The following is a 27771-nucleotide window of genomic DNA, read 5'->3' as shown; positions in this document are numbered from 1 at the left end:
AGGTAAACAGAGGAAAGAAAATAAAGCATTCGGTCGACTCGGGCACGCGCCTAAGCCCACAGTACTCTGAGCGGCCACTTGCCAAACGCGATAATGTGTTTCAGCCAGAGCCTGCCTCGATATCCTTCAGCTTTTTCCCGGGCTCTGAGAGCCTATGGGAGCCGTAGGAAGTGTCACGTTATTGCAAAGATCCTAAATCTTCAATAAAAAGAGCCCAGATGAAACACAACTTGTCAGACAGGCCACTTCCTGCATGGAATCTTCTCAGGTTTTGGCCTGCCATATGAGTTCTGTTATACTCACAGACACCATTCAAACAGTTTTAGAAACTTTAGGGTGTTTTCTATCCAAAGCCAATAATTATATGCATATTCTAGTTACTGGGCAGGAGTAGTAACCAGATTAAATCGGGTACGTTTTTTATCCAGCCGTGTCAATACTGCCCCCTATCCCCAACAGGTTAACTGTTACTCTCTTGCGGGAATTCCATTAACGTTCCGTATGTAGCCAAACTTAGGTGTTGATCATTCCGTTTGCTCGAAAATTGAAAAATGGTTCAAAAAAGTAAGGCCAGCGTCCATAGAGACACATACCAGCTCTACTGGTAGTACTGCTACTGCACCTGTCGACGACACAAGTTGTTCTGCTTCCACGAGCACATCCAATGCTAGCATCAGTAATTCTACATTTGATGTTAGCCCAGCTAGCATGGACACTGACAGTTGTGAACCTGATGCAGCGGAAGAGCTACTGGCCCCCCTTACCCGGGAGAGCACCGAACAACAGACCTAAGTCCTCCACAATAGTATGGGGGTTTGTCTATTCTAGCCACTCTGTAGTTTACCATATAAGACGATTGGACCATCGAAAAGGTGCAAATATGATGAGAACGACATTGATTTGGGGGTTCACTTATATTGGGAGTAGTGCCTTTCCTCGGCCACAGTGTGTTATATGTGCATAAAGTACTATCTCACAACTCGATGAAACCTTCACTCTTGCACAGACATTTAGAAACAAAACATGCCAATTTGAAAAATAATCTACGGGAGTTTTTCTGAGCGAGAATTAAGACGACTTTCGAGTAGTAAGACATGTATAAAAGCAACAGATCCCATTAATAAGAAGGGGCTAGAAAGCGTCTTATATGGTGAGCTACAGAGTGGCTAGGACAGGCAAGCCCCATACTATTGTGGAGGACTTAATTCTTCCTGCTGCCGAGGATATGGCTGGGACAATGCTGGGGGAAAAGGCCCAAAAAACTATACAGACAATGACTTCATCAAACAACGCCGTTTCACGACACATCAGTGACATGGCAGGAGACGTTTTGAAACAATTACTGCTTCACATACAAGCCAGTGAATTCTATGCGTCAACAGACGTGACGGGCCTGGCACAGCTCCTGGTATATGTCCATTATGTTAATGGGGGGTCAATTAAGGAAGACATCCTCTTCAGCAAACCACTGGAAACCAGGACAACAGGAGAGGATATTTTTAAAGTACTGGACAGCTTTGTGACACATGGACTTTGGTGATCAAGATGTGTTGTTATCTGTACTGATGGAGCAAAAGCCATGACAAGGAGACATAGTGGAGGGGTTACACGTGTGCAAGCAGTTGCTCCCGACACCACCTGGGTCCACTGCAGCATCCACCGAGAGGCTCTTGCTGCCAAGGGAATGCCTGACAGCTTGAAAGATGTTTTGGACATTACAGTGAAAATTGTTAACTTTACTAAAGCAAGGCCCCTGAACTCTCGTGTATTTTCTGCACTATGCAGTGATATGGGCAGCGACCATGTAACGCTTTTACAACATACAGAAAGAAGTGTGCTGGTTATCAAGGGGCAAAGTATTGACACATTTTTTTTCATTAGAGACGAGCTCAAAGTTTTCTTTACTGACCATCATTTTCACTTGTTTGACGGCTTGCATGATGACAAGTTTCTCACACGACTGGCCTGTCTGGGTGATGTTTTTTCTCGCCTGAATGATCTGAATCTAGGATTACAGGGACTCTCTGCAACTATATTCAATGTGCGGGACAAAATTGAGGCTATGATTAAGAAGTTGGAGCTCTTCTCTGTCTGCATTAACAAGGACAACACACAGGTCTTTCCATTATTGTATGATTTTTTGTGTGCAAATGAACTCAAGCTTACGGACAATGTCCAATGTGATATAGTGAAGCACCTGAGGTGAGCTGGGTGCACAATTACACAGGTACTTTCCCCGAAATGGACGACACAAACAACTGGATTCGTTATCCCTTTCATGACCTGCCTCCAGTCCACTTACCGATATCTGAACAAGAGAGCCTCATCGAAATTGTAACAAGAGGTTCTGTGAAAATTGAAATTTTATCAGAAGCCACTGCCAGATTTCTGGATAGGGCTGCGCTCAGAGTTTCTTGCCTTTGCAAAATCGTGCTGTTAAGACACTGATGCCCTTTGCAACCCGGTACCTATGTGAGAGTGTATTCTCGGCCCTCACTAGCATGAAAACTAAATACAGGCACTGACAGAGTGTGGAAAATTATTTAAGACTGACACTCTCTCTCCAATGCAACCCAACATTGCAGAGTTATGTGCATCCTTTCAAGCACACCCTTCTCATTAACCTGTGGTGAGTTATTCACAATTTTCAATGAACAAATAAGGTTTTATATGTAAGATGGTTAAATAAAGAGCAAAATGATTGATTATTATTATATTATTATTTGTGCCCTGGTCCTATAAGAGCTCTTTGTCACTTCCCACGAGCCGGGTTGTGACAAAAACTCTCACACAATCTTATGGTTAATAAATGTATTGTATAGTGTGTGTGGCAGGCTTACAATGATGGCAAAAAACAACATTTGAGAGTTCACTGACCCTGGTGCTAGAGGGGGTAATCACTTCTACTGCCATCCATAATCACTTCTACTGCCATCCATAATCACTTCTACTTACTGCCATCCATAATCACTTCTACTTACTGCCATTCATAATCAGTTCTACTGCCATCCATAATCACTTCTACTGCCATCCATAATCACTTCTACTGCCATGCACAAGCACTTCTACTGCCATCCATAATCACTTCTACTGCCATCCATAATCACTTCTACTGCCATCCATAATCACTTCTACTGCCATCCATAATCACTTCTACTGCCATCCACAATCACTTCTACTGCCATCCATAATCACTTCTACTGCCATCCACAAGCACTTCTACTGCCATCCATAATCACTTCTACTGCCATCCATAATCACTTCTACTGCCATCCATAATCACTTCTACTGCCATCCATAATCACTTCTACTGCCATCCATAATCACTTCTACTGCCATCCACAATCACTTCTACTGCCATCCATAATCACTTCTACTTACTGCCATCCATCATCACTTCTACTGCCATCGATAATCACTTCTTCTGCCATCCACAATCACTTCTACTGCCATCCATAATCACTTCTACTGCCATCCATAATCACTTCTACTGCCATCCATAATCACTTCTACTTACTGCCATTCATAATCACTTCTACTGCCATCCATAATCACTTCTACTGCCATCCATAATCACTTCTACTGCCATCCATAATCACTTCTACTGCCATCCATAATCACTTCTACTGCCATCCATAATCACTTCTACTGCCATCCATAATCACTTCTACTGCCATCCATAATCACTTCTACTGCCATGCACAAGCACTTCTACTGCCATCCATAATCACTTCTACTGCCATCCATAATCACTTCTACTGCCATCCATAATCACTTCTACTGCCATCCATAATCACTTCTACTGCCATCCATAATCACTTCTACTGCCATCCACAATCACTTCTACTGCCATCCATAATCACTTCTACTGCCATCCACAAGCACTTCTACTGCCATCCATAATCACTTCTACTGCCATCCATAATCACTTCTACTGCCATCCATAATCACTTCTACTGCCATCCATAATCACTTCTACTGCCATCCATAATCACTTCTACTGCCATCCACAATCACTTCTACTGCCATCCATAATCACTTCTACTTACTGCCATCCATCATCACTTCTACTGCCATCGATAATCACTTCTTCTGCCATCCACAATCACTTCTACTGCCATCCATAATCACTTCTACTGCCATCCATAATCACTTCTACTGCCATCCATAATCACTTCTACTTACTGCCATTCATAATCACTTCTACTGCCATCCATAATCACTTCTACTGCCATCCATAATCACTTCTACTGCCATCCACAAGCACTTCTACTGCCATCCATAATCACTTCTACTGCCATCCATAATCACTTCTACTGCCATCCATAATCACTTCTACTGCCATCCATAATCACTTCTACTGCCATCCATAATCACTTCTACTGCCATCCACAATCACTTCTACTCCCATCCATAATCACTTCTACTTACTGCCATCCATCATCACTTCTACTGCCATCGATAATCACTTCTTCTGCCATCCACAATCACTTCTACTGCCATCCATAATCACTTCTACTGCCATCCATAATCACTTCTACTGCCATCCATAATCACTTCTACTTACTGCCATTCATAATCACTTCTACTGCCATCCATAATCACTTCTACTGCCATCCATAATCACTTCTACTGCCATCCACAAGCACTTCTACTGCCATCCATAATCACTTCTACTGCCATCCATAATCACTTCTACTGCCATCCATAATCACTTCTACTGCCATCCATAATCACTTCTACTGCCATCCACAATCACTTCTACTGCCATCCATAATCACTTCTACTTACTGCCATCCATCATCACTTCTACTGCCATCGATAATCACTTCTAATGCCATCCATAATCACTTCTACTTACTGCCATCCATAATCACTTCTACTGCCATCCATAATCACTTCTACTGCCATCCATAATCACTTCTACTGCCATCCACAATCACTTCTACTGCCATCCATAATCACTTCTACTGCCATCCATAATCACTTCTACTGCCATCCATTATCACTTCTACTGCCATCCATAATCACTTCTACTGCCATCCATAATCACTTCTACTGCCATCCTTAATCACTTCTACTGCCATCCATCATCACTTCTACTGCCATCCATCATCACTTCTACTTACTGCCATCCTTAATAAATTCTACTGCCATTCATAATCACTTCTACTGCCATCCATAATCACTTCTACTGCCATCCATAATCACTTCTACTGCCATCCATCATCACTTCTACTGCCATCCATAATCACTTCTACTGCCATCCATCATCACTCTCTACTTACTGCCATCCTTAATCACTTCTACTGCCATTCATAATCACTTCTACTGCCATCCATAATAACTTCTACTGCCATCCATAATCACTTCTACTGCCATCCATCATCACTTCTACTGCCATCGATAATCACTTCTACTGCCATCCATAATCACTTCTACTGCCATCCATAAACACTTCTACTGCCATCCATAATCACTTCTACTGCCATCCATCATCACTTCTACTGCCATCCATCATCACTTCTACTTACTGCCATCCTTAATCACTTCTACTGCCATCCATAATCACTTCTACTGCCATCCATAATCACTTCTACTGCCATCCATAATCACTTCTACTGCCATCCATAATCACTTCTACTGCCATCCACAATCACTTCTACTGCCATCCATAATCACTTCTACTGCCATCCATAATCACTTCTACTGCCATCCATCATCACTTCTACTGCCATCCACAATCACTTCTACTGCCATCCATAATCACTTCTACTTACTGCCATCCATCATCACTTCTACTGCCACCGATAATCACTTCTACTGCCATCCATAATCACTTCTACTGCCATTCATAATCACTTCTACTGCCATCCATCATCACTTCTACTGCCATCCATAATCACTTCTACTGCCATCCATAATCACTTCTACTTACTGCCATCCTTAATCACTTCTACTGCCATTCATAATCACTTCTACTGCCATCCATAATCACTTCTACTGCCATCCATAATCACTTCTACTGCCATCCATCACCACTTCTACTGCCATCCATAATCACTTCTACTGCCATCCATAATCACTTCTACTGCCATCCATAATCACTTCTACTGCCATCCATAATCACTTCTACTGCCATCCATAATCACTTCTACTGCCATCCATAATCACTTCTACTGCCATCCTTAATCACTTCTACTGCCATCCATCATCACTTCTACTGCCATCCATAATCACTTCTACTTACTGCCATCCTTAATCATTTCTACTGCCATTCATAATCACTTCTACTGCCATCCATAATCACTTTTACTGCCATCCATAATCACTTCTACTGCCATCCATCATCACTTCGACTGCCATCCATAGTCACTTCTACTTACTGCCATCCTTAATCACTTCTACTGCCATTCATAATCACTTCTACTGCCATCCATAATCACGTATACTGCCATCCATAATCACTTCTACTGCCATCCATCATCACTTCTACTGCCATCGATAATCACTTCTACTGCCATCCATAATCACTTCTACTTACTGCCATCCATAATCACTTCTACTGCCATCCATAATCACTTCTACTGCCATCCATCATCACTTCTACTGCCATCCATCATCACTTCTACTTACTGCCATCCTTAATCACTTCTACTGCCATCCATAATCACTTCTACTGCCATCCATAATCACTTCTACTGCCATCCATAATCACTTCTACTGCCATCCACAATCACTTCTACTTCCATCCATAATCACTTCTACTGCCATCCATAATCACTTCTACTGCCATCCATAATCACTTCTACTGCCATCCATAATCACTTCTACTGCCATCCATAATCACTTCTACTGCCATCCATAATCACTTCTACTGCCGTCTATAATCACTTCTACTGCCATCCATAATCACTTCTACTTACTGCCATCAATCATCACTTCTACTGCCATCCATAATCACTTCTGCTGCCATCCATCATCACTTCTACTGCCATCGATAATCACTTCTTCTGCCATCCATAATAACTTCTGCTGCCATCCATAATCACTTCTACTGCCATCCATAATCACTTCTACTGCCATCCATAATCACTTCTGCTGCCATCCATAATCACTTCTACTGCCATCCATAATCACTTCTACTGCAATCCTTAATCACTTCTACTGCCATCCATCATCACTTCTACTGCCATCCATAATCACTTCTACTGCCATCCATAATCACTTCTACTGCCATCCATAATCACTTCTACTGCCATCCTTAATCACTTCTACTGCCATCCATAATCACTTCTACTTACTGCCATCCTTAATCACTTCTACTGCCATTCATAATCACTTCTACTGCCATCCATAATCACTTCTACTGCCATCCATAATCACTTCTACTGCCATCCATAATCACTTCTACTGCCATCCATAATCACTTCTGCTGCCATCCATAATCACTTCTACTGCCATCCATAATCACTTCTACTGCAATCCTTAATCACTTCTACTGCCATCCATCATCACTTCTACTGCCATCCATAATCACTTCTACTGCCATCCATAATCACTTCTACTGCCATCCATAATCACTTCTACTGCCATCCTTAATCACTTCTACTGCCATCCATAATCACTTCTACTTACTGCCATCCTTAATCACTTCTACTGCCATTCATAATCACTTCTACTGCCATCCATAATCACTTCTACTGCCATCCATAATCACTTCTACTGCCATCCATAATCACTTCTACTGCCATCCATAATCACTTCTACTGCCATCCTTAATCACTTCTACTGCCATCCATAATCACTTCTACTGCCATCCATAATCACTTCTGCTGCCATCCATAATCACTTCTACTGCCATCCATAATCACTTCTACTGCAATCCTTAATCACTTCTACTGCCATCCATCATCACTTCTACTGCCATCCATAATCACTTCTACTGCCATCCATAATCACTTCTACTGCCATCCATAATCACTTCTACTGCCATCCATAATCACTTCTACTGCCATCCTTAATCACTTCTACTGCCATCCATAATCACTTCTACTGCCATCCATAATCACTTCTGCTGCCATCCATAATCACTTCTACTGCCATCCATAATCACTTCTACTGCAATCCTTAATCACTTCTACTGCCATCCATCATCACTTCTACTGCCATCCATAATCACTTCTACTGCCATCCATAATCACTTCTACTGCCATCCATAATCACTTCTACTGCCATCCTTAATCACTTCTACTGCCATCCATAATCACTTCTACTTACTGCCATCCTTAATCACTTCTACTGCCATTCATAATCACTTCTACTGCCATCCATAATCTCTTCTACTGCCATCCATAATCACTTCTACTGCCATCCTTAATCACTTCTACTGCCATCCATCATCACTTCTACTGCCATCCATAATCACTTCTACTGCCATCCATAATCCCTTCTACTGCCATCCTTAATCATTTCTACTGCCATCCATCATCATTTCTACTGCCATCCATAATCACTTCTACTTACTGCCATCCTTAATCACTTCTACTGCCATTCATAATCACTTCTACTGCCATCCATAATCACTTCTACTGCCATCCATAATCACTTCTACTGCCATCCATCATCACTTCTACTGCCATCCATAATCACTTCTACTGCCATCCATCATCACTTCTACTTACTGCCATCCTTAATCACTTCTACTGCCATCCATAATCACTTCTACTGCCATCCATAATCACTTCTACTGCCATCCATAATCACTTCTACTGCCATCCATAATCACTTCTACTGACATCCATAATCACTTCTACTGCCATCCTTAATCACTTCTACTGCCATCCATCATCACTTCTACTCCCATCCATAATCACTTCTACTGCCATCCTTAATCACTTCTACTGCCATCCATAATCACTTCTACTGCCATCCATAATCACTTCTGCTGCCATCCATAATCACTTCTACTGCCATCCATAATCACTTCTACTGCAATCCTTAATCACTTCTACTGCCATCCATCATCACTTCTACTGCCATCCATAATCACTTCTACTGCCATCCATAATCACTTCTACTGCCATCCATAATCACTTCTACTGCCATCCTTAATCACTTCTACTGCCATCCATAATCACTTCTACTTACTGCCATCCTTAATCACTTCTACTGCCATTCATAATCACTTCTACTGCCATCCATAATCTCTTCTACTGCCATCCATAATCACTTCTACTGCCATCCTTAATCACTTCTACTGCCATCCATCATCACTTCTACTGCCATCCATAATCACTTCTACTGCCATCCATAATCCCTTCTACTGCCATCCTTAATCACTTCTACTGCCATCCATCATCACTTCTACTGCCATCCATAATCACTTCTACTTACTGCCATCCTTAATCACTTCTACTGCCATTCATAATCACTTCTACTGCCATCCATAATCACTTCTACTGCCATCCATAATCACTTCTACTGCCATCCATCATCACTTCTACTGCCATCCATCATCACTTCTACTGCCATCCATCATCACTTCTACTTACTGCCATCCTTAATCACTTCTACTGCCATCCATAATCACTTCTACTGCCATCCTTAATCACTTCTACTGCCATCCATAATCACTTCTACTTACTGCCATCCTTAATCACTTCTACTGCCATTCATAATCACTTCTACTGCCATCCATAATCACTTCTACTGCCATCCATAATCACTTCTACTGCCATCCATAATCACTTCTACTGCCATCCATAATCACTTCTGCTGCCATCCATAATCACTTCTACTGCCATCCATAATCACTTCTACTGCAATCCTTAATCACTTCTACTGCCATCCATCATCACTTCTACTGCCATCCATAATCACTTCTACTGCCATCCATAATCACTTCTACTGCCATCCATAATCACTTCTACTGCCATCCTTAATCACTTCTACTGCCATCCATAATCACTTCTACTTACTGCCATCCTTAATCACTTCTACTGCCATTCATAATCACTTCTACTGCCATCCATAATCACTTCTACTGCCATCCATAATCACTTCTACTGCCATCCATAATCACTTCTACTGCCATCCATAATCACTTCTACTGCCATCCTTAATCACTTCTACTGCCATCCATAATCACTTCTACTGCCATCCATAATCACTTCTGCTGCCATCCATAATCACTTCTACTGCCATCCATAATCACTTCTACTGCAATCCTTAATCACTTCTACTGCCATCCATCATCACTTCTACTGCCATCCATAATCACTTCTACTGCCATCCATAATCACTTCTACTGCCATCCATAATCACTTCTACTGCCATCCATAATCACTTCTACTGCCATCCTTAATCACTTCTACTGCCATCCATAATCACTTCTACTGCCATCCATAATCACTTCTGCTGCCATCCATAATCACTTCTACTGCCATCCATAATCACTTCTACTGCAATCCTTAATCACTTCTACTGCCATCCATCATCACTTCTACTGCCATCCATAATCACTTCTACTGCCATCCATAATCACTTCTACTGCCATCCATAATCACTTCTACTGCCATCCTTAATCACTTCTACTGCCATCCATAATCACTTCTACTTACTGCCATCCTTAATCACTTCTACTGCCATTCATAATCACTTCTACTGCCATCCATAATCTCTTCTACTGCCATCCATAATCACTTCTACTGCCATCCTTAATCACTTCTACTGCCATCCATCATCACTTCTACTGCCATCCATAATCACTTCTACTGCCATCCATAATCCCTTCTACTGCCATCCTTAATCATTTCTACTGCCATCCATCATCACTTCTACTGCCATCCATAATCACTTCTACTTACTGCCATCCTTAATCACTTCTACTGCCATTCATAATCACTTCTACTGCCATCCATAATCACTTCTACTGCCATCCATAATCACTTCTACTGCCATCCATCATCACTTCTACTGCCATCCATAATCACTTCTACTGCCATCCATCATCACTTCTACTTACTGCCATCCTTAATCACTTCTACTGCCATCCATAATCACTTCTACTGCCATCCATAATCACTTCTACTGCCATCCATAATCACTTCTACTGCCATCCATAATCACTTCTACTGACATCCATAATCACTTCTACTGCCATCCTTAATCACTTCTACTGCCATCCATCATCACTTCTACTCCCATCCATAATCACTTCTACTGCCATCCTTAATCACTTCTACTGCCATCCATAATCACTTCTACTGCCATCCATAATCACTTCTGCTGCCATCCATAATCACTTCTACTGCCATCCATAATCACTTCTACTGCAATCCTTAATCACTTCTACTGCCATCCATCATCACTTCTACTGCCATCCATAATCACTTCTACTGCCATCCATAATCACTTCTACTGCCATCCATAATCACTTCTACTGCCATCCTTAATCACTTCTACTGCCATCCATAATCACTTCTACTTACTGCCATCCTTAATCACTTCTACTGCCATTCATAATCACTTCTACTGCCATCCATAATCTCTTCTACTGCCATCCATAATCACTTCTACTGCCATCCTTAATCACTTCTACTGCCATCCATCATCACTTCTACTGCCATCCATAATCACTTCTACTGCCATCCATAATCCCTTCTACTGCCATCCTTAATCACTTCTACTGCCATCCATCATCACTTCTACTGCCATCCATAATCACTTCTACTTACTGCCATCCTTAATCACTTCTACTGCCATTCATAATCACTTCTACTGCCATCCATAATCACTTCTACTGCCATCCATAATCACTTCTACTGCCATCCATCATCACTTCTACTGCCATCCATAATCACTTCTACTGCCATCCATCATCACTTCTACTTACTGCCATCCTTAATCACTTCTACTGCCATCCATAATCACTTCTACTGCCATCCATAATCACTTCTACTGCCATCCATAATCACTTCTACTGCCATCCATAATCACTTCTGCTGCCATCCATAATCACTTCTACTGCCATCCATAATCACTTCTACTGCAATCCTTAATCACTTCTACTGCCATCCATCATCACTTCTACTGCCATCCATAATCACTTCTACTGCCATCCATAATCACTTCTACTGCCATCCATAATCACTTCTACTGCCATCCATAATCACTTCTACTTACTGCCATCCTTAATCACTTCTACTGCCATTCATAATCACTTCTACTGCCATCCATAATCACTTCTACTGCCATCCATAATCACTTCTACTGCCATCCATAATCACTTCTACTGCCATCCATAATCACTTCTACTGCCATCCTTAATCACTTCTACTGCCATCCATAATCACTTCTACTGCCATCCATAATCACTTCTGCTGCCATCCATAATCACTTCTACTGCCATCCATAATCACTTCTACTGCAATCCTTAATCACTTCTACTGCCATCCATCATCACTTCTACTGCCATCCATAATCACTTCTACTGCCATCCATAATCACTTCTACTGCCATCCATAATCACTTCTACTGCCATCCATAATCACTTCTACTGCCATCCTTAATCACTTCTACTGCCATCCATAATCACTTCTACTGCCATCCATAATCACTTCTACTGCCATCCATAATCACTTCTACTGCCATCCATAATCACTTCTACTGCCATCCATAATCACTTCTACTGCCATCCATAATCACTTCTACTGCCATCCATAATCACTTCTACTGCCATCCATAATCACTTCTACTGCCATCCATAATCACTTCTACTGCAATCCTTAATCACTTCTACTGCCATCCATCATCACTTCTACTGCCATCCATAATCACTTCTACTGCCATCCATAATCACTTCTACTGCCATCCATAATCACTTCTACTGCCATCCTTAATCACTTCTACTGCCATCCATAATCACTTCTACTTACTGCCATCCTTAATCACTTCTACTGCCATCCATAATCACTTCTACTGCCATCCATAATCACTTCTACTGCCATCCATAATCACTTCTACTGCCATCCTTAATCACTTCTACTGCCATCCATCATCACTTCTACTGCCATCCATAATCACTTCTACTGCCATCCATAATCCCTTCTACTGCCATCCTTAATCACTTCTACTGCCATCCATCATCACTTCTACTGCCATCCATAATCACTTCTACTTACTGCCATCCTTAATCACTTCTACTGCCATTCATAATCACTTCTACTGCCATCCATAATCACTTCTACTGCCATCCATAATCACTTCTACTGCCATCCATAATCACTTCTACTGCCATCCATCATCACTTCTACTTACTGCCATCCTTAATCACTTCTACTGCCATCCATAATCACTTCTACTGCCATCCATAATCACTTCTACTGCCATCCATAATCACTTCTACTGCCATCCATAATCACTTCTACTGACATCCATAATCACTTCTACTGCCATCCTTAATCACTTCTACTGCCATCCATCATCACTTCTACTCCCATCCATAATCACTTCTACTGCCATCCTTAATCACTTCTACTGCCATCCATAATCACTTCTACTGCCATCCATAATCACTTCTGCTGCCATCCATAATCACTTCTACTGCCATCCATAATCACTTCTACTGCAATCCTTAATCACTTCTACTGCCATCCATCATCACTTCTACTGCCATCCATAATCACTTCTACTGCCATCCATAATCACTTCTACTGCCATCCATAATCACTTCTACTGCCATCCTTAATCACTTCTACTGCCATCCATAATCACTTCTACTTACTGCCATCCTTAATCACTTCTACTGCCATTCATAATCACTTCTACTGCCATCCATAATCTCTTCTACTGCCATCCATAATCACTTCTACTGCCATCCTTAATCACTTCTACTGCCATCCATCATCACTTCTACTGCCATCCATAATCACTTCTACTGCCATCCATAATCCCTTCTACTGCCATCCTTAATCACTTCTACTGCCATCCATCATCACTTCTACTGCCATCCATAATCACTTCTACTTACTGCCATCCTTAATCACTTCTACTGCCATTCATAATCACTTCTACTGCCATCCATAATCACTTCTACTGCCATCCATAATCACTTCTACTGCCATCCATCATCACTTCTACTGCCATCCATAATCACTTCTACTGCCATCCATCATCACTTCTACTTACTGCCATCCTTAATCACTTCTACTGCCATCCATAATCACTTCTACTGCCATCCATAATCACTTCTACTGCCATCCATAATCACTTCTACTGCCATCCATAATCACTTCTGCTGCCATCCATAATCACTTCTACTGCCATCCATAATCACTTCTACTGCAATCCTTAATCACTTCTACTGCCATCCATCATCACTTCTACTGCCATCCATAATCACTTCTACTGCCATCCATAATCACTTCTACTGCCATCCATAATCACTTCTACTGCCATCCTTAATCACTTCTACTGCCATCCATAATCACTTCTACTTACTGCCATCCTTAATCACTTCTACTGCCATTCATAATCACTTCTACTGCCATCCATAATCACTTCTACTGCCATCCATAATCACTTCTACTGCCATCCATAATCACTTCTACTGCCATCCATAATCACTTCTACTGCCATCCTTAATCACTTCTACTGCCATCCATAATCACTTCTACTGCCATCCATAATCACTTCTGCTGCCATCCATAATCACTTCTACTGCCATCCATAATCACTTCTACTGCAATCCTTAATCACTTCTACTGCCATCCATCATCACTTCTACTGCCATCCATAATCACTTCTACTGCCATCCATAATCACTTCTACTGCCATCCATAATCACTTCTACTGCCATCCATAATCACTTCTACTGCCATCCTTAATCACTTCTACTGCCATCCATAATCACTTCTACTGCCATCCATAATCACTTCTGCTGCCATCCATAATCACTTCTACTGCCATCCATAATCACTTCTACTGCAATCCTTAATCACTTCTACTGCCATCCATCATCACTTCTACTGCCATCCATAATCACTTCTACTGCCATCCATAGTCACTTCTACTGCCATCCACAAGCAGTTTGTGACCATGTCAATGCCTACAGAATGCTCATTCTGGGGTTGAAAACAAAATACAAATTCCTGAGATCTAAATGATAGAATCAATGGACAGTAAATCAATAAAGTATCTTTTTTTTTAATTTTGTGTCCCCTCAGAGGATGACCTGATGTCGGGAGGTCTGCCGGGCCGTGTTGGGGAGATGCCCATGTCTCTGAGAGGGCACCACGGGGCGGCTGCAGCTCAGGCCGTAGCGGCTCAGGCGGCTGCAGGACAGGCGGCTGCAGCGTTGGAGCAGCCGAGGGAGAAACCGGAGAGCGGGGAGCCGCCAGAGAAGAAGAGGATGGATCAACAGAGGCTCATGCAGCATGCGCTGCAGCGGAACCTCCTCGCCGTGGCAACGCAGCTGCCCGTGAACATCAAGTTTAACAACAGAGGTGAGAGGATGAGAGGTAATATAACACTTTATTAACTTTCAAACGCATATTATTAAATGACATGTGTATTGTTATCTATATGGCTGAGAGGCTGAGCGACGAGACAAAGCAACACAGTTACATTATTAATTGTGGATAAAGCAACACAGTTACATTATTAATTGTGGATAAAGCAACACAGTTACGTTATTTATTGTGGATAAAGCAACACAGTTACATATTAATTGTGGATAAAGCAACACAGTTACATTATTAATTGTGGACAAAGCAACACAGTTACATTATTAATTGTGGACAAAGCAACACAGTTACATTATTAATTGTGGATAAAGCAACACAGTTACATATTAATTGTGGATAAAGCAACACAGTTACATTATTAATTGTGGACAAAGCAACACAGTTACATTATTAATTGTGGATAAAGCAACACAGTTACATTATTAATTGTGGATAAAGCAACACAGTTACGTTATTTATTGTGGATAAAGCAACACAGTTACATATTAATTGTGGATAAAGCAACACAGTTACATTATTAATTGTGGACAAAGCAACACAGTTACATTATTAATTGTGGACAAAGCAACACAGTTACATTATTAATTGTGGATAAAGCAACACAGTTACATATTAATTGTGGATAAAGCAACACAGTTACATTATTAATTGTGGACAAAGCAACACAGTTACATTATTAATTGTGGACAAAGCAACACAGTTACATTATTAATTGTGGATAAAGCAACACAGTTACGTTATTTATTGTGGATAAAGCAACACAGTTACATATTAATTGTGGATAAAGCAACACAGTTACATTATTAATTGTGGATAAAGCAACACAGTTACATTATTAATTGTGGATAAAGCAACACAGTTACATTATTAATTGTGGATAAAGCAACACAGTTACATTATTAATTGTGGATAAAGCAACACAGTTACGTTATTTATTGTGGATAAAGCAACACAGTTACATATTAATTGTGGATAAAGCAACACAGTTACGTTATTAAAGTGAACACATGTCTATCTGTTAGTAGGTCCTTACAGTGCTGTAATTATGATGTGTAACTGTGACACATGCATGAATCATTTCAAAACACACAGAGGAGCACTTGGAGATCATTGAGTGTAAGTTAGAGATAACGCCCTACCCAGAATCCAGTGTGTTCTGTAACACACCCTAAATCCACCTGCTTAATATTAAGCTAAACCCACATTTTTCATCTGCGGTTGTTAAGAGTTGAATATAAACCAAAAAATAACACTGTATCCTTGACTCATTTTTTGTTGCGTGTCCTTGAGTGAGTTGGAGGTGTAGGACGACTTAACTGAGTGATTTATTTATATATATATTTGTAATTTATTTTCACCTTTATTTAACCAGGTCGGCAAGTTGAGAACACGTTCTCATTTACAACTGCGACCTGGCCAAGATAAAGCAAAGCAGTTCGACAACATACAACAACACAGAGTTACACATGGAGTAAAACAAAAATGTACAGTCAATAACACAATAGAAAAATAAGTCTATATACAATGTGAGTAAATGAGGTGAGATAAGGGAGGTAAAGGCAAAAAAGGCCATGGTGGCGAAGTAAATACAATATAGCAAGTAAAAACACTGGAATGGTAGATTTGTAGTGGAAGAAAGTGCAAAGTAGAAATAGAATAATGGGGTGCAAAGGAGCAAAATAAATTAAATAAATAAATACAGTAGGGGAAGAGGGTAGTTGTTTGGGCTAAATTATAGATGGGCTATGTACAAGTGCAGTGATCTGTGAGCTTTATACACAACACATGCTATGTATTCCTCTCTGACATGTGCTTGGTGTGTCAGTGATACTGTTCGTCCTCTACTATTATATAACTGTAGGGGGTTTAGCTGTGTAGCATAGTGGTGGTATGTCCACGTGAAGTAAATCGTATTTCACCATATGATAGTTGGCGTATCATTAGTGAAATACCTGAGCCACTATCGTAACACATCATTAATCATACCATCTGCAATCTGGTGTCTCGATGACTGTTGTGAAGAAATACTGCTCCGTTACCAGAGAGGTGGAGGGGAGTCAGAATCTGCAGCCGGGCCGTCCGCCCGCCCGCCCGCCCGCTCCACTCTGTTGTGGGTTCTCAGTGTGGCGGTGTTTACGACAAGCCATAAAGTCATACATTACTGAATAATAGAGCGTAAAGGAAGAATGATGGGGCCCTATCTGTTCAGGTGTAGTTTCATCTCTCTCTACATGACTGCCTCTCAGCCATTAGTTATAATTTCTGGGCTTTTCTCTCGAAAGCTTAATGGTAGAATGAGTCAGAATTTTTCACTGGTTAATTCCTCTACTGGTCGACCCGACCAGCCTGGCTGGCTGGGCTGCAAGCCAACATATAAACACTAATTTAGAGATGACATCAAAACACTATTATTAAATACGGCCCGTCAGGCTGGAGAACGCCCGCAAAATGTTCTGTAATAGTGATGCTGCTTTGAAATAAAGGTTTTAAAATCTAAACTATTAAATGATACAGTAATATCAAATGAGTGTGTGTTTATGTTATTATCATTTTGTTTTTGTTCCTATTCGGGAGAAGATTGTATCACTGCACGCCAAGCCTTGCTTTTCACAAGTACACTACTATCCAAGTTATCCTGCCTGCCTGTCTGCTACGATTCATCCGTCTGTCACAGTCTCCCTCAGGGAGAAAACCCATTGGCCATAACTCACATGTACAAATCACTGCTACATCTCTCTCTCTGTCTCTCTGTCTCTCTGTCTCTCTGTCTGTCTGTCTGTCTGTCTGTCTGTCTGTCTGTCTGTCTGTCTGTCTGTCTGTCTGTCTGTCTGTCTGTCTGTCTGTCTGTCTGTCTGTCTGTCTGTCTGTCTGTCTGTCTGTCTGTCTGTCTGTCTGTCTGTCTGTCTGTCTGTCTGTCTGTCTCTCTACCTCTCTCTCTACATCTCTATCTCTCTCTGTCTTTCTACCTCTCTACCTCTCTACCTCTCTCTCTCTCTCTCTCTCTCTGTCTTTCTATCTCTCTACCTCTCTCTCTCTCTCTACCTCTCTATCTCTCTACCTCTCTATCTCTCTCTGTCTTTCTACCTCTCTACCTCTCTACCTCTCTCTCTCTACCTCTCTCTCTCTGTCTCTCTCTCTCTACCTTTCTCTCTACCTCTCTCTCTACCTCTCTCTCTACCTCTCTCTCTCTGTCTCTGTCTGTGTCTCTCTGTCTCTCTCTCTCTCTCTCTCTCTGTCTCTCTATCTCTCTCTCTCTCTCTCTCAGAACTCTTTAATAAACTGCTCCTTACCCTGTCACTCTAGGAGTTATCGCCAATACTCTGCTGAACGCTTCTCTCCTGCTCCTTGTGTTCCCTTTCTAAATGCTGATATTGAGTTTTCCTCTCTCTCTCTCTCTCTCTCTCTCTCGCCTCCTGACAGATGATAGACAAGAGACTCCATTGAACCTGTCTACCGGCGGCATTAGCAGCATCAACATGTCAATAGAAATAGATGGAGTTGTCTACACAGGTAAATAGAGGGACCGTTTGCTGATGTAATTGCAGGCAGGAAATTCAATAAGTTATAGCAACGCCCTGGCGCTTAGTCCACCACGCACTTTGATGTCTTTGCTATAAAATCCATCGTAATGAAGTGACAGTCCAATAGAGTTACCAAAAAAAAAGTTAAATATCTCAGAATTTGAGGCTGTGGATGTGAGATCGATGGGGTTTATTGTCTTAAACCTGCCAAGGAGAGAGGCCACGGCAGGTTTAGCCTCAACTCCTCCCGCCCACTCGCACACCACCTCCTATTCTGCCTTCTAGTGATGGGTCGTTCGCGAACGAGTCGGCTCTAAGAGCAGGCTCTCGTAGGTGAACGCTGGGAGTCGGCTCTAAGAGCAGGCTCTTGTAGGTGAACGCTGGGAGTTGGCTCAAAGAGCAGGCTCTTGTAGGTGAACGTTGGGAGTCGGCCCCTAAGAGCAGGCTCTTGTAGGTGAACGCTGGGAGTCGGCTCTAAGAGCAGGCTCTTGTAGGTAAACGCTGGGAGCCGGCTCGCTTATCGGAAGAGCCAAATCTATTGCTGGCTCAGCTGGCTCAGGCACCAGGGCAACAGGAAGAAGAGGGATGGAGGGACAGCCCCAGCAGCCAGCTGGCTCAGGCACCAGGGCAACAGGAAGAAGAGGGAGGGACAGCCCCAGCAGTCAGCTGGCTCAGGCACCAGGGCAACAGGAAGGAGAGGGAGGGAGGGACAGCCCCAGCAGTCAGCTGGCTCAGGCACCAGGACAACAGGAAGAAGAGGGAGGGAGGGACAGCCCCAGCAGTCAGCTGGCTCAGGCACCAGGGCAACAGGAAGGAGAGGGAGGGACAGCCCCAGCAGTCAGCTGGCTCAGGCACCAGGGCAACAGGAAGAAGAGGGAGGGAGGGACAGCCCCAGCAGTCAGCTGGCTCAGGCACCAGGGCAACAGGAAGAAGAGGGAGGGACAGCCCCAGCAGTCAGCTGGCTCAGGCACCAGGGCAACAGGAAGGAGAGGGAGGGAGGGACAGCCCCAGCAGTCAGCTGGCTCAGGCACCAGGGCAACAGGAAGGAGAGGGAGGGACAGCCCCAGCAGTCAGCTGGCTCAGGCACCAGGGCAACAGGAAGAAGAGGGAGGGACAGCCCCAGCAGTCAGCTGGCTCAGGCACCAGGGCAACAGGAAGAAGAGGGAGGGAGGGACAGCCCCAGCAGCCAGCTGGCTCAGGCACCAGGGCAACAGGAAGGAGAGGGAGGGAGGGACAGCCCCAGCAGCCAGCTGGCTCAGGCACCAGGGCAACAGGAAGGAGAGGGAGGGAGGGACAGCCCCAGCAGTCAGCTGGCTCAGGCACCAGGGAAACAGGAAGAAGAGGGATGGAGGGACAGCCCCAGCAGCCAGCTGGCTCAGGCACCAGGGCAACAGGAAGGAGAGGGAGGGAGGGACAGCCCCAGCAGTCAGCTGGCTCAGGCACCAGGGCAACAGGAAGGAGAGGGAGGGACAGCCCCAGCAGTCAGCTGGCTCAGGCACCAGGGCAACAGGAAGGAGAGGGAGGGACAGCCCCAGCAGCCAGCTGGCTCAGGCACCAGGGCAACAGGAAGAAGAGGGAGGGACAGCCCCAGCAGCCAGCTGGCTCAGGCACCAGGGCAACAGGAAGAAGAGGGAGGGAGGGACAGCCCCAGCAGTCAGCTGGCTCAGGCCCCAGGGCAACAGGAAGAAGAGGGAGGGAGGGAGGGACAGCCCCAGCAGTCAGCTGGCTCAGGCACCAGGGCAACAGGAAGAAGAGGGAGGGAGGGACAGCCCCAGCAGCCAGCTGGCTCAGGCACCAGGGCAACAGGAAGGAGAGGGAGGGACAGCCCCAGCAGTCAGCTGGCTCAGGCACCAGGGCAACAGGAAGAAGAGGGATCAGATGGAGCAGAAGCACCAGCAGTAGTGCCACAAACGTCTGCTGTTTGGATGCTGTTTGACGAGAGAGCAACTGAGGATGCAGCACGAAGGAATCCCTCAGCAGATGCCATAATGGAGGTCCGATCCTATTTGGAGGAGCCCCTCCTCCAAAGATCTGCAGATCCTCTGAGCTGGTGGAAGAACAAGGCCTCTGTCTACCCACGGCTTACTAAAGTCATGACAGGGAGACTCTGCATAGTGGCCACATCCGTTCCCTCTGAGAGGGTCTTCTTGAAAACGGGACAAATAATTACTGAGAGAAGAAACCACATCAGCCCCTTGAAATCGCTCATAAAAGCAAAATCTGGTCAGCATTGCTGTGTGCTGCTGGTTATAACATGGCACTAAAGAAGAGAGAGGAAAGAGGGACCAGTTTAATGTTTTTAGTGGGATGCTGCAGTTTTGCAAATTGTTATTTATTTTATGTTTGATATGCTGCAATATGTCTATTGATGCTGTTCAGATTGTATTCACTTTGAATGGTTAGATTTATATGCACTTTGTTTATATACATTAAAAAGTTATACTTTAAATGCAAATGTTTACTAGCATCCTTTTTCATAACAAACCAATGCATTTTTAAATACATTGTGGTTAAGGTAGGGAGTATGATTTCATTTAATAATTTAATTAGAATTATTTTAACACCAATCATAGTCAAACTATCGCAAACTGTTTGACTTGAAAAAAAAATACAAAACAAATGTTTTTTAAAGAGCCGTTTGGGAACCAAAAGAGCCGTTTGGGAACCAAAAGAGCCGTTTGGGAACCAAAAGAGCCGTTTGGGAACCAAAAGAGCTGTTTGGGAGCCAAAAGAGCCGTTTGGGAACCAAAAGAGCCGGCTCTTTATTGGTGAGCTGAGCCGAACGATTCGGCTCACTGAAAAGAGCCGGAATGCCCATCACTAATGACTTCGAGCGATGGGGTAATTACCTGAAGATAGGCAGGCCAGACAGTAAAGGATAAACCTGCTGTGTCATCAAAAAGAAAGGAGGACCAAGGCACTCTTCATATAATTGATTAAAATGCCTTTATTAGTATGGCGTGTTCAATAGAAACAATGTTTTTAAAAGTCCGACGCGTTTCGGCTGCATATGGCCTTCAGAGTACTCCCAGAGTACTCCCCGTCAGAGTACTCCCAGAGTACTCCCAGAGTACTCTCCGTCAGAGTACTCCCCGTCAGAGTACTCTCCGTCAGAGTACTCCCCGTCAGAGTACTCTCCGTCAGAGTACTCCCCGTCAGAGTACTCCCAGAGTACTCCCCGTCAGAGTACTCCCAGAGTACTCCCCGTCAGAGTACTCCCCGCCAGAGTACTCCCCGCCAGAGTACTCCCCGTCAGAGTACTCCCAGAGTACTCCCCGTCAGAGTACTCCCCATCAGAGTACTCCCAGAGTACTCCCCGTCAGAGTACTCCCAGAGTACTTCCCGCCAGAGTACTCCCAGAGTACTCCCCCCGTCAGAGTACTCTCAGAGTACTCCCCGTCAGAGTACTCCCAGAGTACTCCCCGTCAGAGTACTCCCAGAGTACTCCCCCCGTCAGAGTACTCTCAGAGTACTCCCCGTCAGAGTACTCTCAGAGTACTCCCCGTCAGAGTACTCCCAGAGTACTCCCCCTGTCAGAGTACTCCCCGTCAGAGTACCCAGAGTACTCCCAGAGTACTCCCAGAGTACTCCCTGACGAAGGCCATATGCAGCCGAAACGCGTCGGATTTTTATAAACATTGTTTCTATTTGAACACGCCATACTAATAAAGGCATTTTAATTAATTAAATGAAGAGTGCCTTGGTCCTCCTTTCTTTTTGATGACCAACTCACCCCTTTTACCAAAGAGCACCTTCTGTCTACCAACATTTACTATTGTGTACCTTAGTAGCGCTTCCCTTCCTCCTCTTTCTACTAAACCTGCTGTGAGGTTGAACGTTCCCTTCACCATGATATTTAGTCCCTGTGTGTGAAACACCGTTCTCAGATCATTGCGGCGCAGTCCGCATCTTTCTGTGGGTTGGACGGGGTGGTCAGACAGACAACTTTGGGATGAAAATATTTTTGTGTTGTCCCACAGATAATTTTTTGGGGTGGAAACGGTCGTATTTGTGCTTTGCGTGTGTTAGCCTACCTATATTGTTTTATAAGCTCCTCTTTGGTTCATTATTCACACTCTCAGCATTCGCTGCTTCGCGTTCAGTAGCCTACCTCTCCTCTCCTAGTTGGACGTGTGAGATCAACTGTACCAATATGTCTAGTCTCATTGAAATACACTAGGCTGCCTATACAATGGACTGAGAATCACATGGCAGTTTTCTTTCCAAGGAAATTAACGTAAAGATGATTAGGCTATAGTTTTCTACAGTGGCTGTAAATAAATATTGATAATGGAAAGAAGTCGAAGGGCACTCAACCAAGTTAAGTTGAGGTGCAACCAAAACATTTGAGCATCATTGAAAATAAAAATTTGTATCGCGCATTTACCATAGTTGCACCTTTCTAATAAATATTGATTACCCATTTATTTGTCTCCGTCTGAAAATTAGATAGGCTATATGAAAAACGTAGGAAGGTTCCTCTCTCTCTCACCAGTTCGGCTCTTTTCAAACTACAGTACATCTATCCCATTGGCTGATAGAGCCCGGTAATACAGATAGCCTAATATAACGGCCCACGTGAGCATCTTTGGTCATTTAACCTATTTCTTAGGTTATTTCTGCGCGTTTTAATATTGCCTGTAGAGCGCAAAACTTGCTGGGACCATGGCTGGCAACAAGCTGCGCCACATACGCCTGAAATAACATTGAGGGACTGCGTTTGGGTTCTGGAACAGTTCTTCTGGGAGCAGGGAGGTAGACGGATAGAAAGCCAGCGGGGGGGACGGTATGAAAAAGCTACGGGTGGGAGTGGAATGAAGATTTCAGACTGGAGTTGATAATGACAGGATTTAACCTAACTTTAAATTTAGCGGTTCTAAGTATTTAGGCTGTATCATTACATTTTACATTTTAGTCATTTAGCAGACACTCTTATCCAGAGCAACTTACAGTAGTGAATACATACATTTCATTTCATGCATTTTTTTTTTTTGTACTGGCCCCCCCTTGGGAATCGAACCCACAACCCTTGGCGTTGCAAACACCATGCTCTACCAACTGAGCCACAGGGAAGACCGTCGTGTGAAATAGGCCTTGGGAAATCATTGTCAAAAACAGTGGTACTGTTGCGTGTAGGTCTAGATTATTTCTGGTTTGATCACATATAAATATCAAAACATTCTTTCAACAACTCCAAAGCAATTTCTTTTCTGTGACAAAAGGAACCACTGACTCACTCACTGTCTTTATCTATTATCAAGACACCTGCTGGTAACTCTTAATTGGTTCGGACAACTCGTGAGGTCGCCTACATATCTGCCCACTAGGTGGGACGCTTATGACCCAAACAGGCTTCATCCATAGCTTCTATTTTCACCCATAGGAGAAGGAGTAAATTGTCTCTATTTTCACCCATAGGAGAAGGAGTAAAATGTCTCTATTTTCACACATAGGAGTAGAATGTCTCTATTTTCACATAGGAGTAAAATGTCTCTATTTTCACACATAGGAGAAGGAGTAAAATGTCTCTATTTTCACATAAGAGAAGGAGTAAAATGTCTCTATTTTCACATAGGAGTAAAATGTCTCTATTTTCACACATAGGAGAAGGAGTAAAATGTCTCTATTTTCACATAGGAGTAAAATGTCTCTATTTTCACGTAGGAGAAGGAGTAAAATATCTCTATTTTCACCCATAGGAGTAAAATGTCTCTATTTTCACACATAGGAGTAGGAGTAAAATGTCTCTATTTTCACATAGGAGTAAAATGTCTCTATTTTCACATAGGAGAAGGAGTAAAATGTCTCTATTTTCACACATAGGAGTAAAATGTCTCTATTTTCACACATAGGAGTAGGAGTAAAATGTCTCTATTTTCACATAGGAGTAAAATGTCTCTATTTTCACATAGGAGTAAAATGTCTCTATTTTCACATAGGAGTAACATGTCTCTATTTTCACACATAGGAGTAGGAGTAAAATGTCTCTACTTTCACCCATAGGAGTAAAATGTCTCTACTTTCAGCGCTTACCACCAATGTTGTATTCTGAGAAGCTTTGTGGATACAAGCCCCAAGCCTCAGATGTAGTTGTATTATTCAGGTTGTTTAAGTGTGACAATGTGGTATTTGTTAGTTAGTGAGTTGAATTGTTACCATAGTTTCTGTCTAATTGTGATACTACAGTAAATATGATAATCATCTGTCGCCACAAAATAAACTAAGGGGGAAAAACGGATTGTATGATAGAACATGTAGAAATTTACCAATGTAGTAGTCGTAGTAGTAGTAGTAGTAGTGGTGGCGGCGGCAGTAGTAGTAGTAGTAGTAGTAGTAGTGGTAGCAGTAGTAGTAGTAGGAGTAGTAGTAGTAGTAGTAGTAGTAGTAGTAGTAGTGGTAGCAGCAGTAGTAGTAGTAGTAGTAGTAGTAGTAGTAGTAGTAGTAGTAGTAGTAGTAGTAGTAGTAGTAGTAGTAGTAGTAGTAGTAGTAGTGGTAGTAGTAGTAGTAGTGGTAGTAGTAGTAGCATCCTAGTAGTAACAGTAGTAGTAGCAGTAGCAGCACTAGTAGTAGTATCAGCAATAGTAGTAGTATAAGTAGTAGTATCAGTAGTAGTAGTAGTAGTAGTAGTAGCAGTAGCAGTAGTAGTAGTAGTCACAGTAGTAGTAATAGTAGTAGTAGTAGTGGTAGTAGTAGTCACAGTAGTAGTAGTAGTAGTAGTAGTAGTAGTAGTAGTAGCAGTAGTAGTAGTAGTAGTAGTAGTAGTAGTAGTCACAGTAGTAGTAGTGGTCACAGTAGTCACAGTAGTCACAGTAGTAGTAGTAGTAGTAGTCACAGTAGTAGTAATAGTGGTAGTAGTACCAGCAGTAGTAGGTGGTAGTAGTAATAGGGGTAGCAGTAGTCTAGCATTAATAGTAGTAGTGGTAATAGTAGTAGTAATATTAGTAGTATTAGTAGTAGTAGTAGTAGCAGTAGTAGCAGTAGTAGTAGTAGTAGTAGTAGCAGTAGTAGTACTAGTAGTCGTAGTAGTAGTAGTAGTAGCAGTAGTAGTAGTAGTAGTCGTAGTAGTAGTAGTAGTAGTAGTAGTAGTAGTAGTAGTAGTCGTCGTAGTAGTAGTAGTAGCAGTAGTAGTAATAGTAGTAGTAGTAGTAGTAGTAGAACTATTATTATTAGTTGTAGCAGTAGTAGTAATAGTAACAGCGTAGTAGTAATATTAGTAGCGGTATCAGTAGTAGTAGTAGTAGTAGTAGTAGTATTAGTAGGAAAAATAGTATCATTAGCAGTAATTGAAGTACTTTATTAATCCCAACTTCGGAAATGGGTATCACCACCTTCAAAATGGTTTCCTTCGTCCTCCCTCCCGCTCTCCTCTCTCTGTCCCTCCAGGTGTTCTATTTGCCAAGAAGCCCTCCCTTCCCATGATGCTCAGTGGTCACCAGAACCACACCTCCTCTCAGGGAAAGACCAGTCTGGGGCTGAACTACTCCTGCGTACAGATCCAACCGTCCTGCTGCTCTTCCTCCTCCTCCTCCTCCACGTCCTCCACATCCTCGGTCCACGGACCCGGAAACTCCTCTCCCTGATCTGAGTCTCGCCCATAGCCCCACCAAGTCACTCTAAACCTCGCCCCTATCCTCCCCCAACGACAGCACGCGGTCTGAGATACCAGGAGAAATTACTTCTGTTGTTTTTTTCCCCCCTTCTTCCTCCCTTTTTCTCTATTTCCCTTATCCCAGTTAAAATAATAATAAAAAATATATTTACAGAGGAAATACTTCCGTAAGAAAAGAACAAGAAAATGCTCTCCTTCTATTCTCTCTCCTCCTTCCTCCGACCTCTGAACCCGATGGTATGCAGAGGACCTCTGAACCCAATGGTATGCAGAGGACCTCTGAACCCAATGGTATGCAGAGGACCGCTGAACCCAATGGTATGCAGAGGACCTCTGAACCCAATGGTATGCAGAGAACCTCTGAACCCAATGGTATGCAGAGGACCTCTGAACCCAATGGTATGCAGAGGACCTCTGAACCCAATGGTATGCAGAGGACCGCTGAACCCAATGGTATGCAGAGGACCTCTGAACCCAATGGTATGCAGAGGACCTCTGAACCCTGTGTGTATGCAGAGGACCTCTGAACCCAATGGTATGCAGAGAACCTCTGCACCCAATGGTATGCAGAGGACCGCTGAACCCAATGGTATGCAGAGGACCGCTGAACCCAATGGTATGCAGAGGACCTCTGCACCCAATGGTATGCAGAGGACCTCTGAACCCAATGGTATGCAGAGGACCGCTGAACCCAATGGTATGCAGAGGACCTCTGCACCCAATGGTATGCAGAGAACCTCTGCACCCAATGGTATGCAGAGAACCTCTGCACCCAATGGTATGCAGAGGACCTCTGAACCCTGTGTGTATGTAGAGGACCTCTGAACCCAATGGTATGCAAAGGACCTCTGAACCCAATGGTATGCAGAGGACCTCTGAACCCTGTGTGGTATGCAGATGAAGTCCTCTGTCTTTCTGTCCTGTGTGTATACAGTTGAAGTCAGCTGTCTTTGGTGTTTTTCCTAAGACCAGCTGCTCAGTTTGGAGCGGTGTTAACCTAAGTGCGGATCTATGGTGACACATCATTGGACCCAAGGAACTGTGGGACAAAGACACTGGGCTTTCTGTCCGTTTCCTCCGTCAGAAGAGGAGATGCTCGTCGACATGTAGTAAG

At 43.2% G+C, this 27771-nt stretch overlaps 1 protein-coding gene across 2 annotated transcripts in view; it reads left to right on the top strand.

Moving 5' to 3' along the window:
- The window catches only part of LOC106585976 (AT-rich interactive domain-containing protein 3A), a 299958-nt gene that overhangs the window by 270444 nt on the left and 1743 nt on the right, over positions 1-27771 (top strand). The window contains exons 6-8 of one of the 2 annotated variants that reach the window (XM_045706903.2): positions 15228-15506; positions 18948-19037; positions 26432-27771. The exon at positions 26432-27771 is cut by the window's right edge and continues 1743 nt beyond it. In XM_045706903.2, the coding sequence (XP_045562859.2) occupies positions 15228-15506; positions 18948-19037; positions 26432-26628 (566 nt within the window). In that variant the 3' untranslated portion in view covers positions 26629-27771. Of the gene's footprint in view, positions 1-15227; positions 15522-18947; positions 19038-26431 lie in introns of both variants that reach the window. The other variant, XM_014172733.3, reaches the window with a different exon arrangement.

The sequence above is a fragment of the Salmo salar genome, chromosome 24, assembly GCF_965601325.2.
Source record: "Salmo salar chromosome 24, fSalSal1, whole genome shotgun sequence".
Taxonomy (NCBI): Eukaryota; Metazoa; Chordata; class Actinopteri; order Salmoniformes; family Salmonidae; genus Salmo; species Salmo salar.
The sequence above is the reverse complement of the archived record's forward strand: the minus strand, read 5'-3'. Positions and strand labels throughout refer to the sequence as shown.